General features: G+C 37.7%; 1 protein-coding gene across 1 annotated transcript in view; it reads right to left on the bottom strand.

The window, feature by feature from the left end:
• The window catches only part of USH2A (usherin), a 635462-nt gene that overhangs the window by 93453 nt on the left and 524717 nt on the right, over positions 1 to 17292 (bottom strand). The window contains 2 exon segments of the mRNA XM_037497740.2: positions 3319 to 3481; positions 4911 to 5069. Of these exon segments, the coding sequence (XP_037353637.1) occupies positions 3319 to 3481; positions 4911 to 5069 (322 nt within the window).

The raw sequence follows: 17292 nt of genomic DNA, 5'->3' as shown, positions 1-17292 counted from the left end.
AGCACTGTATCCGGCCTGTGAGCTAACAAACATGGCGCAGCAGTCCTCTCCTGTCTGCCCACTGCTCCCCTCAGCTGTGTATTTCAGTAGATCTGCCTGTTCTGCTCCCCACTCTGTGTCTGGTGAATCCTCTCCCCTCACCCTAACCCCTGCACCTCTGGCCTACAACATACACCTCAGCTCTTCTACACAAAAATAAATTTAAAAAATTAAATTAAACTAAAAAAAATCCCATACACTATTGTGTTGATTAAAACAGAAACTCCTAGTGAGAAGCCATTCTATTATATTCTAAGAAGAATGTCTGGTGGATTTTGCAGATGGAAGTTGGATTTTGTAGATGGGTTTTGCAATTTGCAAGGATTAGAGATATACAAGGGGAACACTGAAGAATTTGTATTATACAAACCAAACTTACTATAAGGAGAAAACAAATGTCCAATATTGTTTTATTGATATCCTATCAATAAACAGACTGCAAAGCACTAATATAAATCTTGTTCCAAAGTAGGAAAGTTTTCCTTTGTAATTCAGAGTTAGTCAATAAAAGAGAGTTGGTCAAATAAAATAATGAATTAATAGGTAAACTAAACAGAAGCAATCACATTAACAGGCTTGTCCTTAATAGTTTATTCTTGGGTTTTGTCTTACTTTTGAAAGCCATAATCATCTTATCTTTTTACTAGGGCAGACGCTTTTTATTAGGAAGAAGTCTAAAAGCAAAATTCAGAAAATAGAAGGTAAGCACCAATGGGAAATGACTGGAAGGTTTAGAAAGACCAGAGTGAAAAACCTTTTCAAAATGGGATTGGCAAGTTGGCTTCCTGCAATTTAATGAAAATATTTGTATAGGCCAAAACCTGTGTTTGGTTCGAGCTAAGCGAATTTCCTCTGGTGGTGCAAGAAGAAAGGGAAGGCAAATGATGAAGCAGAAATTACATGCCATCACCTCCCCAGAAATACTGCAGGCTTGTGGCTATAACTATATAAGGGGCTCTCTGCAGTCTCAGAATGAAAAAGAACTATGTGTCTACATTCTATTTCTGTCCTTACAAATTTCTGATTTTTTTTTTGCAGCTATCTAAGAAAAATTTGATATTGTTGTTGTCTAAGCACATTTAAACTTCAGCTGAAATAACTGCCAAGTGATTCATGCCTATGTAGGTGAATATAATGATGGTATCTGGAGCCCCAGTGGGCCATTTTCATTTCACTTTAAATAAAAAACAAAATGTATCTATGTCAGTCAGTGCCCTTCTGCTGTACTCAGAGGTATCAAACAGGCTACAATTATGATTGTGAAGTGATTGTGTCACATTGGAGGAAGGTTTATTGCTTTTGAGTCTGCTAGGCAGTAACACATTCTGTTTCATATTACTCTTTATATCATTGTTTGGCTGTGACTAGAATAATCAAATGCCATCAAATGCTGTCAAATTCAATTTACAGTATTTTTCATTGAAACGGGCTTTCTGCATTAGATTTCCTGTTTTCCCTCTCCAGAACTGCCAAGGAGTAGTCACTGTAATCATGAGTTTTATTTACAAAACTAACAGAGTGAAGCCACGTCCTGGTCTATAACAGATACTTTATTTCCCTTTATTCAGAATAGGAATTTGATGTGCTTTTCTCATGCAATTAGCATTAAGTAGATGAAAGAAAACTATTCCAAGAGGATGGGCATTTGAGAGCTTGCGCTAATGTGCTTATCCCAAAATGTAAATTCACATTAGCTATTTTTGTGTGTTCATGTGTATTTGAATCAGAAATATTATTCTTCAAATTAATGTTTGCTGGGAAGAAATTGGTCTTGCTCATTTCGGCCTTGTCGTTTACATAACCAGAAATGCAATAACACTGTCTCCTTTCATAATTTTCCTATAGGCCTTGAGTTCATCTCTGAAGATTGATCTGAATCACAGAATTTCAGTACCTGAACTTGCAAGAGGGAGGGAAGGGAGTTTCAGGATGCACCCTGTGGCAGACATGGGGCCAAACAAGTGAAGGGCCAGCCTGCTGGAAAAGCGAACAAATGACTTGGGTAGGAATGAAGAGCTGGGAAAAAAAGGTGTGCTTTGTCTTCCTACATTAGCACTTTGCTTTTGGAAGAGGGAGTTTTCATCCTGCAAACCCTATGTCTGCAAGTGTCTATCTCAGAGCATGCTGTGGGCTGTCTCAATTCATGGGTTTAAATCTTAACCCCCAAGGTGATATATCAGGAGGTGGGGCCTTTGGGAGGTGATTATTTCAGAAGGGTGGAGCTCCATAAATGGTTTGAGTGCCTTATAAAAGAGACCCCATGGAGCTTTTCTAGCACCTTCTACACAGTGAGGACACCATGCAAATGTGGTGCCAGTGGACCAGGAGCGGCCCTTGCCAGACATGCAACCTGCCAGCCCCTTTTTCATGGACTCCTCAGAACCATGAGAAAAGCATGTTGTTCATTATGCATCAGTTTTTGATGTTGTTATAGCTGTCCAAGCAGACTGGAGAGGTGGGCAAGCTCACAGCTGATAGGTTCTTTGCCCTCTTGACTCTGTCTTAACTTTACTTTCTGCTTCCCTGCTTCCTTAGTCTGTCTGTCTCTCATACTTTCTCTTTTCATTCCTTTCTTTCTTTCCCTCCTTCCCTCTCTTACTCTCCCTCCTTCCACCTCCTCATTATTCATTATTTATTTAATGAAAACTTTCATTAAAGCTATATACACAATGATACAGTGAAGAGTGGATCTGGGAGCATAATACCCTTCAAGCCCAAATTCCCCTGCTGCCTCTCTCTTTTTCTCCCTCCATGTTCTCTGACTTTCTCTTCATTTCAGGCAGATACACTGTGTACATTATGGTGAAAAACCATCCACCAGGCAGAGGGAGACTCATCCAGAGGAAGGGACTGCAGAGTTCAGCCACTGCTACTTATCAAACCCACTATCTTTTAAGAGTGAGAAAAAGCCTCTCCACCCTTCACATGATATTTGATGAGAGATGCTGGACTTCTCTTTCAGACCTGGTCCTTTCTGGAATGACCGTGTTCTCTTGGTTCCTGAAGCTCTAGAGGTGTTTGCCATTTCATCAAATATCAGATTATCTGGTCTGGAGGTCTTGCCCTTCAAACAGGGCTCAAGCCCAAAGTTCATGTAATACTTTCTTCTTTGCTTGGATAATGTGTATAAGTTTCTAGCACCACTCTACACCCCAAGTAGGTGCTTGCAAAAGATGAATTCCCATCTGCCAGCTTGTGGAAACTAAATATATTTATTCTGCAATCTGGGAAGAGTAGCATTCTTAAATAATTAACAATAATAGTTATAGTTGATGTTACCTGTGAATGAAGTAGTTGGTGATGACTCCATTTGGTTTTTTTGGTGGCGTCCATTTAACTTCTATGCAAGCTGATCCCAGTGCTTTGAGAACAGGGGCGTCTAGATCCTTTGGGACAGCTTCAGATGTTTTGACAAACATCCTATCACTAATTCCACAACCTCCTTGAAAAAGAATTAAGACCTTTAGTAATTTGTTAGGCAGGAAAAAGAGTTACATATGCAAATGGAAGGCTAAGGATAGCACAAAAATAATTTGTTTTATACTTTTGTATATACACTTGCACATCTACATTAGGTTAGTTAGTACTACAAATCTATAGGATTTAAATAAATAGCAAACCATTTTTGGAAAATCCATTAATAAACCACATAGTTGTATAAGTACAGGCAATAAAGTTTATGCTTGTTTGAACTGAGGTTCCTCTAGTTTATTGCCGTCATTTCAGCCAGAAAGTGATAATGTTCTTGAAATTTCTGTGTGTGTGTGTGTGTGTCCTGCACATCTTGTATGCTTTAAAATCTTTTATTTTGGGGGGGTGATATTATTTTAAATACTTTAAAATAATGACTGTTCTCTCAGCACACAGGAACCAAATCATCAACTTGGAGGATATTCTATCTTCATCACACACTTTTAGGAACACAGAGATGTAGGAGTTGATTCTGCATTGAAATCAAGAAAATGTGAACTCAAAGTTATTTCCAAGTGGATCAGCTGAAGCCTTGATTAGGGAAAGCAGTGCTCTTCAAACCAACATATTTAGTCTAATTTGTAGAGAGATGTTGGCAAACTGACAATTTTGGAGCTGAAGAGTAGCAAAATTGTAGACCCCCAGTCCTAACCATCTGTCTGGGGATGAGCCCTCAGTAGAAATGGAAGTACCTTGGGCATGTCATACAGGCACTCTGATTACATGCTGAGTGGAAGATTGGTAAATTCCTTTAATCTAAGGTGAAGCAACATGTCTTGTATGCCAGTGTAAGGCATGACTTTCTTCTCTTACAACTGAGTGTCGTATGTCATACAACATTTGGAGAGATGAGGGAGTGAAAGGGGCTCTTCCTAAGATCACACAGGTGGATGAGGATGTCACTGACCACTAGTCTAAGCCACTCAAGGTGGCAGTTGAGGAACATGACCCAGGACTCGGCAGCACAGTAAAATGTGCAAGATTCATTTGAGTAAGTTACCTCAATTTATGAATAACTTCTCCCATCTACCCTCCCCTACCCCATAAAACTCAAATAGAATCAAGGTGAGTACATTTGTTATGATTTCTTTATAATAAGTATTTTTTTATATTACCTGTGATTCTCTTTATGTGAGCAAGGTGTTTTTCTTTTCAAGAGTCTTATAAAACAAGACTTTGCAAAACCACCATTTTAATGTATTTAAATATTCATGATTTAATGTGCGGAAATGCATAATGCTTCACTCAATGCCAGGCTCTGATTTTTCTTGGTAAACAGTCCAGCACAAATAAGAAATGTTAGTCATCGTATTTGAATTGAGAATCAATTCCTTTTTAATGAAATTTTTAATAAAATACATTTGATGAAAGACCAGGACAAGTGTTTGAAAGACTTTTACCATTTTGACATGCTTGGATCCTTATCTCATACTGTGTGAATGGAGCCAAATTTTCCAGAAGGAAGGACTGGTGATGACCAGCAGAGGAACTCAGAGGTGCTGGACTTCCAGCATTGAGTAAGACGTTGTACTCAGTGGGCACTTTGGAGGTAAGGATCCCTTAAAGGAGAAAGAGAGAATAAAAGCATTTATGTATGCAATAAAGAACGGTCAACAAATGTTTGTCCTTTAAGATTTAACAATGTCTATTTAAAATTTTAGGCTGTTGAGTTAGACAATTTATTGCTTAACATAGCAATTAAAAGATGCATGAAACTTAAGCAGAAAAATAACAGAACGTATATTCCAAAGGTGAAAAATGTGCATCATCCATTTTCAAAAACAAGTGAAATGGAATAGCTCTATACAAAAATATACTCTATGGGCAAATAAAAATGAAGTCACGTTTTGCTTCTAAAAAATATAAGGCAATTAGAAATGGTGTCATATATTTTCCCTAGGCTTATTTACTCTAAAGTACATAAAAAAAAAACTACCAGTTTTGCTTGTGACAATAATTTTTCTGTAGGCATTGTGTATGCATCCAGTCTGACATGGATCCTTGACATAATAGCCCATAAACTATCCAAATCACAGGCTACCTAGAGAATTCCCAGTGCATTAATTATTGAGTCAGGACAGTCCACTCTGTCAGTAAGACTTATGGACCTAAATACATATGAAATTTGGGTTCAAAAACTGTCATTTTTTTACAGGGCTTCCTAAAGGAAGAAGGTCTTGTCATTTGAGCTTCTTTACAGTCTAGTAATAATTAAATCCTGTAAGTTTTATTTGGTCATGAACAGTATGCACACTTCTTCAAGGTGAAGATAGGAGCCTTCAACAAAGAATATAATGGAGTTTCCCACTGAATTTTCTCAATGATCTGATAGCTTACAACATTTGTGCCTCTAATTACTTACCCTTGTAGCATGTAAATAAGTTTGTCTTTGCTACAGAAACAATGAATCTATACACTAGGAAGACAGAACAGGACTCAATAACCCAGGAGAGATGAGGTCTAAAAAGGGAAATGCGGTTTTTCATTTTGTGCATGTAGCCCCAATGCATAAGCAGGAACATACCAGAATGCTTGGATTCTGTGTAGGATTAATGACAACAAGGAGTCTCCGAAGGAAATATTGATCAGAATAAGAAGACTGCTATGGAAAGGTACTAGCATGTCTGAATTTGGCAACTCAGACTGCGAATTAAAATTTTAAATTGAATTCTAGAGCATCCTTGTTGAACTGTTCCATTTGTCCTAGTAGCTTACATTACTCCTATCATGGATTCCTCACTTCTTATCTCTGGCTTTATATTTCTCATATTTTCCAGATTTATATTTCCAACAGACTTCTTTACAGAGATCTCAATTTCAATAGAACCAAAAGAGAATATTTACATTTTTTTTATTCCTAAACATGTTCCTGTTCTTGGGCTTCCTTTCTCCATTTCCCTACACCAGAGGACTTCAGAGTAACATGCATAGAATAGACCCTTCTTTCAGGCCTCCCCGGTGGCACAGCGGTTGCAAAGCTGCCCGCAGCCTAGCCAGTTCGATCCCAGCCCGCTGGGCGAGGGTCCCACATGGCGCGCAAACCTCTCCTGCCGCCTGCTGCTCCCCTTAGCAGTGTACTTCATTGGTCTGCCTGTTCTGTTCCCTGCTCTGGCTCTGGTGAATTCTCTCACCCTCCCACACTTCTGACTGTACCCAGTGCTTGTATAAATAAATAAATAAATCTTTAAAAAAAAAAAAAAAAAGAATAGACCCTTCTTTCTTCACTCCCCCCTCAAGTGGTCACTAAATTATTTCCTCCAGGTTATCAATTATTTCCTCCAGGTAGTTGGGCTTTATATAGAATCAGCCACGGGACACTTTGAAAGCATTAACATGATTTAATCTATATTTTAGGAAGGGGATATGCTGGTGGGCAAAGATGGATGGAAAGCTTGAAAGACAAGGGGCAGGGATATCAGTTGGAAAGTCATGGTAAGGTCACAGCAATTACACAAACAAGATCAGTCATTTTACTGGTTTCGGCTTTATGCCAAGCAGCTTTAATAATCTCAGTTAATACCACTCACGAGTCAACTTCATAAAGTCAGGGACTTAGGTCTTGACCCCAATGTACTTCTGATGTCTAGATTTTAGCACAAAGTAGCACCTCAGTGAATGATGGAAAGTTATTCATGGAAAGTTCATTGGCGAGAGGAAGCTCATGAATGATGGAGTTGACTGAGTAAATGAATAAAATCTCATGACAAGACTGTAAGGTAAATATTATTACTATTTTCTAAATATTAGAAAATGAAGACCAGAGGAGTTAAGTATCTTGTTAAAGATTTCACATTAGTTAATTAGGGAAGCTGGGCTTAAATACAGGACAATCTGGCAACAAGTTTATGCCTCTATATTAATGCTTTCCCTTCATGATGAAGACTTAAAGAAAATTAGGACAACGAGGGGTGAAATGAAAGATTAATTTTGAGAGAACATGTGTAGATAGAATGAGTACTGGAGACTCATTAAATATAGTAAAAAAGGGATGGAATATTAGAACCCCCACTGATGGAGCAGTGCCAGGAAGCCAGCAGAATCCTACTGTTCCTTGTTTATAAAAATCACAAAACTAGAAAACAATAGGTAAATGATGTGATGAGAACTTTCACTAGCCAGTTGCCTCAGAGTGAACTAACTATCCAATAGCAGAAAAAGTTTATGCTGATATAACTAGTGTGTCAAACAAATACAGGTACTACTCAGGATGCCATCCTAACACAATTCAACTTCAGTGCATTACGATTTCTTTTGAATGAATTCCTGGTGGGTAATGTTCCCTAGACACAGGAAGAAAGGTTGGCTAGTTCCTGAGGTTTCTCCTCAGTCTCAGGTAATTGACAATTCTCTTAGAAAATTTAAATAAATTTGTCTTTCTCTTTAATGGTATTGTGAGTACACATGCTGGGTTTATTTAGAAGATATTCTTCAAGACCTAATTCTCCACTGGAAGACAAGAATAGGGATGTTTATGCTGCTCACAACACGACCTCTTTAATGAAAATGAAGTTTGAGTGTTGGGTGAAAAGAACTGATTACAGACCATCTGAAGTTCTCTGTTCACTCATTGCTGAGGAAAAGTTAAGTTGTCTATTAGAGGTGAAATAAAAATGCATTCTAATCAGACTTTTATTTTTAACTGAAAATATTCATTGGAGACTGTTGCTTGAGGTAGTAAAGGAAGATTGAAGAGTGAATTAGGGACCATCTCAGTTTGCAATTTGATCTTTTGTCGGCAAGATATGCTTATGGAAATGTACGTCCAGATTCTCTTAGAATATCAAGCATCCCACCTCATATTTGGCTTGTTCCCTTGATGTTACTTTGCTCTAGTCTGTGTAGCAGTAGGAAGAAAGGTTTCAGTTGGTACCAACTTATTTATGACAAAAGGAGAGGAAAAACTGGACACTGAAGCTGATTATCGGTCAGTTTCTTCCGATGGACCTAATATCCTGAGCTGTATTTGCATATCACTCTTAGCCAATGAGATTAGAGAATGTCCCCTCAAATGGTAAATTATATAATACATTATTTTTTGGATGAAGGCAAACACACTGGAATACAATGCCAAATTGGCATGAGTGTTTTAAGATGAAAAGTAAGTCCTTCAACAAAATTCAAGCCTGAGATGATTCCTCTAGGCTGTGTTCCCAGCCCCCCTGGGATTATGTGCTCGATCTGTCTTCTCTGTTCCTAGGTTAAATCTTGTAGAGAAGGTTCAAACACACACATTTGAAAATATGCCATCATTCTTGCTGAGCTACATAAACCACAAAATGGAGTCGAAGAAATCAAATCCCTTCTCTGCCCAATTTGGCCAATTACCTGACCTCCATGAATGCCATTCTCTTCACCATGATGATACTGAGAGTCACCACATAAACAGCTATAAGGACTAAGTTAGAGAATATATGTGAAACATTTTAGTACATTCCTGTGACATCCAAAGCACTGAATAAATGATAGATGTCTCTACAAAACAAAATGAAATGGAACAAAACTGAAAAAACCCAATTATGATAGTTTTCATGGACCTTCATGAAAAGTGTCCTCAGACACTTACTGAACCCATCTTTCATACAGAGTTGCTCTTCCAGTCCCAAATGTATGTTCTATTCCTTCAAGAAAATATCTGTAATGTTTTGCTGGCTTTACTTTTATGTGTCCTTGGATATGTGATCAAGTGGTATCACTATGAAGGTACTCTGTTACCATTCTCAGCAGTCATTGAGAGAGGTCTTCAATTGCCCTGAGGTTGCACTTAATTGTCTGTCTTCAGTCTCTATCTCCAGGTCTGCATCTAGAAACTTTTCTGCTAAAAAGGACTAGACTCCTAGGGGTTAGAGGGAAAAAAAACCCTGCCCTTCCACTCATATTTTCAGACATAATCTTGATCTAGGCTTAAACATGGGCTAGTCAAAGCATGAACCGAAAAAGTATATTTTTTCACATCTGCTGCATCAGAAAAAAATGTCCTTTGCATGTACTTCTGAGGTGCTGACAGAAAATGTCCCTTGAACCCATGAACATGTCAAACACTGACATGCATTTAGGAAAGCATGCCCCCCTCCCCATCCTGATTTCCAGGGCTGTGACAGAAAAGCCCCCCGTGTCCCTCCAAACCTGGTACCATCTGCAGCCAGTCTGCAGCAACCCAACACCCTGGCATTCTGATGACTAAATGAAATGAAATGGGCATATTTGTTAAAGTCAGCTGGGAAGCCACATGACTGGGTTAGTTCCCGAGTTCATAAATTTATGTCAGAGCAAGAGGAGCAGTGGAGGCTCAGGTGAACCAATTTACCCTAAGTGCAAATGGCAGTTTTGTTATTTGGTGTCAAAGTTACCAGTCGCACAGTGACAAGCTGCCATAACACATTTTCTTGTTCACTAAAGAACAAGGATTTCGTTGGTTAATATTCCTTGCAATGCTCCTTTTCATAATTTACAACAACTAGATGCTGATAGGTTATTTAACATTTATGAAGTTAAGATGTAATCAGAAAAACCCTGATTATCTTTACAAATAAAAAAGTTAAATTATTCAACTTTTTTTTTTCTCCATGGCTTCATTTCACAGCAGGTGCATACTTTACAATGGGACAAGTCAATCAAATAAACCTTTTTAAAAATCTTTTTTTAGGAACTGGAGCAGGAACAATTCTAAGAGGAAAACTATCAATTCGGTGTAATAGCCACGATTGCTTCAAAACACTGCTTATCGCTTATCATAATGCTTTAACAAATCAGCCTAAATTCTCCTTTGTATGGGGGGGTGGTATCTTGGTTATGTCCTTGATGGGGAAGGGGATAGAATAATGAAATTGGATGCTTTTGAACATACATCCAAACCACTCTATGCATGTTTTACGTAGCTTCCCATGTATAGGAATTTTACATGTTAAACAATAGTTATCATTTCCTGCCCTCTCTTCTGCACAGGAGGGACAATGTCCCACTCTTCTTTTTAACTCTCAGGGTATCCAGCATCATGCCTTGTCCTTGAGTGGAACTCGGTAAATATTTTCATGTTAGTTAAAATGAATCAATGAATCAGTTTACTCAAGGGCAAATGAATTTCATTCCATGAAGTTCTAAGCAACAAATAAAATGAGGCTTCTGTGTCATTGAATAGATTGCTCTTGAATTACTTTGCCCTCATTCATGTTAGTTATAGAAGCAAATTTCGTTTAGCTTTTGAACTAGATCTAGGTAGAACTCAGAAAAAAATAATTTGCTTTCTGTACTGTTTAGGTAAAAAAGAGTGAGACAATCTATCACAGTGACTGTGGCCACAGAATTTGGAGAGGGACCCACTGTGATATCTATAATACTTTGCTGTCTGTGTGATGAATAAGCTGGAGAAAATAATTTATAATATCTCCATGAGTCTTCTCATTAGTAAACTTGGAAAAACAATAGGACAAACTGCATTGAGTTGTTTCTGTGTTAATCTTTTACAGAAGGCAGCCAGGCACATGAAAAAAAATGCTCATCATCAGGGAAATGCAAACAAAAACCCCAAAGAAATACCATTTCTCACCTGTCAGAATGGCCCACTAAAAAAAGACCAGGAACAACAAGTGCTGGTGAGGATGTGGAGAAAAGGAACTCTAGTACTCTGTTAGCGGAATTGTAGACTGGTTCAGCCTCTATGAAAAACAATGTGGAGGATCCTTAACATATCAAAAATAGATCTGTCATGTGATCCAGCAATCACCCTCCTAGTTATCTTCCCAAGGAACACAAAATCTCTAATTCAAAGGGACAGCTGCACTCCTGTATTCATTGCTGCACTATTTAACATAGCCAAGTTATGGAAACAAGCTAATTATGCAGAGTACAATGAGGGGATTGGGAATATGTGGTATAGATACACAACAGAACACAACTTAGCTGTAAAAGAAGATGAATTCTTGCCATTTGTGACAACATGGATGGAACTGGAGGGGGTGGTGCTAACTGAAATAAGTCAGAAGGAGAAAGACAAATACCAGATAATTTCACTCATATGTGGGATACAGAGAAACCAAATAAAGGGATAGACAAAGCTAAATGAAACAAACCCTAGAGATCTGATGGTAGTATTGAGGTTACCAGAGGGGGAGGTGGGTAGGAACTGGAGGACTGTGGGTGCTACGTGGTGGGTATGGTGTGATGACATATATCTGAAAAAGTCTGAGCCTGTATCTCTGAATGATATAAAGTGTTGCAAACCAATATTACCTAAATACAAAAATAATACAATAAAATGGAGGAATTAAATAATAGAACTCAATAAAGTAAGACAAATTTCTTAAACACCAAAAGCAAAGGCAACAAAAGCAAAATTCAATAAAAGGAACACCATCAAACTAAAAGCTATATAGCAGAGGAAATAATCAACATAATGAAAATTAATGGAATGGAATATGAGAAAATATTTGTAAACCACCTATCTGAGAAGGCATTAATAACCAAGATATACAAGGAACTCATACAACTCCATAGCAAAAAAACCAAAAAGAAAACACATACAAACAAAAAAAGCAAAAATAAACAAAACCCAATCAACCATGAAGAAAAGATCTGAAAAGCCATTTGCCAAAGAAGACATACAAATGACCTATAAGTACATAAAAAGGTGCTCAGCATCACTAATTCTTAGGGAAATCCAAATCAAAACCATAAGGAGATATCATCATCTGTTAGGATTATATTATCAAAAAGACAAGAGATAACAAATCCTGGAGTGGATGCAGAGAAAAGGAAACCTTTGTGTTGGAAATGTAAGCTGCTACAGTCACTATGATAAACAAAATAGAAGTTCCTCAGGAAAATAGAAATAAAACTGCCATAGGATCCAGCAATAAATCCCATATCTGGGTATAGAGCCAAAGGAAATAAAGTTAATGCATCAAAGAGATAGCTGTACTCTTATGTTCATTACAGATTATTGACTAGCCAGGATGTGGAGACAATCTTAGTGTCCATAAACAGAGGGATGGATATAGAAATTGCAGTTTATATACAGTGACATATCATTCTCTCTTAAAAAAAAAAAAGGAAATCCTGCCATTTTTGACAACATAGATGAAACTGGAGTCTTTACACAAAGTGACATAGACAAGAAAGACAAACAGTGCATGGTGTCAAGAAAGACAAACAGTGCATGGTGTCACTTATATATGGAATGTAAAAAAAAAAATTGTGTCCATGGAAACGGTAGGATGGCGGTTGTCATAGGCTGAGGGTTGTGGGAAACCAGCAGAAGGTTGTGAAATGGTACAAACTTTCAGTTTCATGAATAGGTCTGAGGACCTAATGTTTAACATGGTAACTACAGTTGATAATACTGTATTGTATAACTGCAATTTGCTAGGACAGTAGACCTTGAATGTTTTCACCAAAAAGGAAACAAAGAAAAGATATTATGTGAGTGATGACTTTGTTAATTAATTTGATTGGGGATTCCTTCCACAATGTACATGTATCAATATAACAAATCATGTTGTATATTTAAATATATTACTATTTTATTAGTCTGTTATACCTCAAGAAAGCTGAAAAAAATAACATGCAACCCCCCACCCCAATCTTTCAAATGAGTTTTATAGTTCCTTCTCAAACTCTCTGCTGCTTGTCACTTGGTTTTTGCACATATAAATTAAGAAAACTGAGACAATGGTCATTGTTGAAACACCCAACCTAATGCCATGTGAAGTTTTTAGAAAGCTTAATGCCAATTTTGACTTTGAATGGCTAGTATCTAATGTAATTCTGTAGCTGATGAGCTTGTTGAATGCTAAGGTGTCTGACACTTACAGACAGGCCATATTGTGGCTAGCTACCCTTTAATCAAAACTTGATTAATAAAAGCATTTAAATTCCCAAGCAACATGAATTGAAATGATTTCAGTTGAAGAATTGTTACCACTTCTTTTCGTTAATGGACTACAAGGTAAATGTGAGAAGAAAAACACCCGTATTTCGATATTATGCGATAAGCCTAAATAACTACCCATTTTTAGTGAGAAAAACTGCATGTTGAATTCAACAGCATTGTTAATTAGAACATGATTAAGGGCAAAGATAGTTCAAAATATAGTCATCACCTTGATAAATTAGAAAGGCTCATTATTACCTTCAGAGTTTAAATAATTTTGAATGTTTGGATTCTCAAACAGCAGGGATATCTCTCTCCACTCTTATTCTGAGTAAATCATTTATGTTCCATGAAGTATTTGCTTCTTTATTTTCTATATTTTTTTTCACCCACTGAGGTAATATCCTTTGCTTTTTCAATATGAATATGTAAGTCCTGACCTCAGGTTCAAAGCTGGTAAAAAGTGAGAAGTGCTTAGGAATAAACAAACCTGGTTTACGTTGTCTGTAAATTTGAGGAATAATGGCTCACATCTACCCAGTGTCCACTAAATGTTTTACAATTTTGTCTCCCTGACTTCACATAACAACAATATGGGGTGGGCATTTAATGTCCCTTTCACAGATGAGAAGCCTGAATTTCACAGACAGGGAGCAAAATGTCAAAGGATATGGGAAGCTAAAATAGTGTGCAGCCATTCCACAAGAAACCTGTAATTCCTAGGTGGAAAAAGTATCACCCAGAAGACAAAACAGAGGCCCTGGGAAGTGTATGTATTACGTTTTGTCTTTCTAAAAGGAATATGTATTTACATTTGCATGTGGGTATGTGTCTGTGAATATGTGTGTGAGTGTGAATCAGTGTGGGCAATTCAAATGTTGGAATCATTTTAAACATCTGAAAATCCAAAACTGACTTATATTTTCCTGAATGATAAATTTTAGAAGCTTACTATTTTGTTTCTCTATTAACTCAGCAATGTTTTATGAGGGTATGTAGTTTGCAAATCATCTGATCAGGAGGTACAAATGATGTACAAAAGAGTACATTTTATGAAAATCTTTTTCTTTTAATATTTTTTTATTTTTGCATAGAATAGCTGGAGTTTATGCCAGAGGTGCAGGGGGTGAGAGAATTCACTAGAGACAGAGTGGGGAGCAGAACCAGCAGATTTTACTGAAATACACTGTTAAGGGAGCAGCGGGCAAGACAGGAGATTTGCTCCACATATGTGAGCTAGCTCCTTGGCTAGGGATCAAACTCAGGCTGTAGTTGTGACAGCGCTGAGACAATCACTAGGCACTAGGAAGGCTCCCATCTTATGAAAATCTTCATTTTTTAGAACTTGGAGTATTTTGATAATTTTACCATTGACACTTATAAAGTCATGATATAAAGTGAACCAACATTTACCTAGGAGTTGAGAGAATGGCTCCCAAGTGTTTAAAATTGTGTTTGAATCTCTTTGAATGTATTTGAGAAACGATGCTTTTCCTCTCCCACCTGATTAAGATCCTCCTGCAACTGGGATCATGTCTATTCCTCCTGGACTTTTTGGGTTGGTAGGAAAAGTCATCTGGTGACTTGTTCCCTCATGCTACAGGGGATAAGCATTGGCAGGTGGGTACTTCCCATTCAGGAAGCACCATTTCCATAATTAATCTTCTGACATGGCTAGCAAATAATGTTATTCTTCCACAATCATTTAGTTTTTGCTGATACACAGCTCTGTTTTCTAGGCTCTCTGTGCTACTATTTCACAAATCATAGCTGCTCTATCCTAAATCCAAGATTTGGGGCAATAAATAAAAAGTTTGCAATGGATTTAAGTATTGAGCCAAAGACAGGAAGGAACTGTTCTTTGAAGGCAGCACAGAGAATAGGCCTGAATTTGAATCCTGGCTCTGCTCTGTGACCTTGAGTATATTATGGTACTTCTTTGAGATTCAAATTTCTTATTTTAATATAGGGATAATGATATTACTTGTCTCTCAGGGTTGGCACGAGAATTAACTGAAGTAAAAAAGAAAAGAGCTTATCAAAGTGTTTGGTACATACTAGGAATACAAATGGCAAATAAAAACAGACAACCACCTTCCCTCTCCCCCAGCACTTGACTATCCCAGGCAATAACTAACAGAGATGAGACACAATGGAAAAATAGACATAAACAGACATTTTGCTAGTTTGAGATTATTGTATAAATAGAATCATATTGTATATTAAAATTGTATATTAAAAAGGCAAATACAACAAGTAGTATGAATGTATTTTGCTCTTACTATCACAATTACTCTTCCTCTGAATATCCCTACTTACTGTTTAGATCTCACTCCCTTTACTAATAGGATTCATAAGCTAGTAGATATAGTGAGGCTAATTATGCTTGTAGGGTGTAGTAATAGAATTCATGTATAGCAATGAAATAATAATCTGAAAACTGAAAGCCCAGTTAATTGCCTAGGGAACTTTTTTTTTTTTTTTTTTTTTTTATTTATTTGTTTGTTTTGTTGGTTGGTTATACATGCACTGGGTACAGTCAGAAGCGCGGGAGGGTGAGAGAATTCACCAGAGCCAGAGCGGGGAGCAGAGCAGGCAGAAGGACAGAAGTACACTGCGGAGGGGAGCAGCGGGCGGCAGGAGAGGTCTGCGCGCCATGTGGGACCCTCCTCCTGTGGCCGGGGAGCAGCCGGGGATCGAACCGGCGCCGCAGAGGCCGCGGGCAGCTTCGCAACCCAGCGCTCAACCGCTGCGCCACCGGGGAGGCCCTGCCTAGGGAACTTTTTGTTGCCAAGTAACCAAACAGACTTTTTTCTTTTCTGCCATTTAACTGTGTGAGGTCACTTTGTCCAAGCTGACCACAAAGCAAATTGCATGTGAAGAAATCCACTGTTTTGGCATTGGACATTCAGGAGAAGTAGTCTGAGTCATGTTTTTGGAGGATTATTTTAATTGACTTGTTTTGCATGGTGTGCTATGATCCTTGGTGGCTGGGTTGGGGCAACATCCAAGTCATTGGGGAGCTCTAATAAAGATCTAGATCCCTTGGCACCATTCCAGGAGATTTGTCTTCAGTAAACGTAGGGTTGAGAATTTGTATACAAGTTTCCCAGCAATTCTAACATTCATTCAGGTCTGGGAACTGCCTATGATGCAATCATTTCGTGATGGCATGGAGGTGGCACAAATACTAGAAAGCTCTTGCTTGTGAGCAAATAAATAACCTCCAGTTATAACAAGTTTGTTTTCTTTCTGTTTAAAATATATATTTGTGACTATTCAGGAGCAGAAAAATGTTTTTATTATCCAAATCAAAACACAGCATGAGGTACTTTCCAATAAAATCAACTGTAGATTATACACAAGTCAAAATCATCTGCGTGTTTACTGAGTTCAAAATCCTTCCAGGCACCAGGAAAAAGTTTAATTTAAGATTTTAATCTTTCCACATATTATAGGGTTTCTGTAATGGATTTTGTGCATCTGAAACTAAAAGATTGACAGGTCTGAGTATTATAGATTTATTAACCATTGGTTACGTGGTCAGAGTTAGTATGTGAAATATTTCTATGATATCTCCCTATGCTGGGCTACAGTAAAGAATTTCTACAAAGCCTGAAGAATAGAAGAGAAAGGGGTACATTAAAAAAGGAAAAGTTGTGTTTTATTCCACAATGATTCTTCACTAAATGGAAATATTGTTCATTGAACATAAGCATATGGCGTGGCATTCAATGAAAAGGTGACAAAATGATGGGCATTTTGAAAGAAATCTTAAAAATTGAGTAACGCAATCCTGCAGTACCCATTTTTATCATTCTGAAATTGGAAAGCCTGGGATCTAGCAAATGCTGGAGCAAATACATTGTCAAATGAACAATTAAAGGTAAAAGTCATCACCCCTGAATAACCATCAC

Source organism: Talpa occidentalis, unplaced genomic scaffold, assembly GCF_014898055.3.
Source record: "Talpa occidentalis isolate TD23 unplaced genomic scaffold, MPIMG_talOcc4v2.1 talOcc4.8, whole genome shotgun sequence".
In the NCBI taxonomy this organism is placed as follows: domain Eukaryota; kingdom Metazoa; phylum Chordata; class Mammalia; order Eulipotyphla; family Talpidae; genus Talpa; species Talpa occidentalis.
This window is presented reverse-complemented; position numbering and strand designations above follow the sequence as displayed.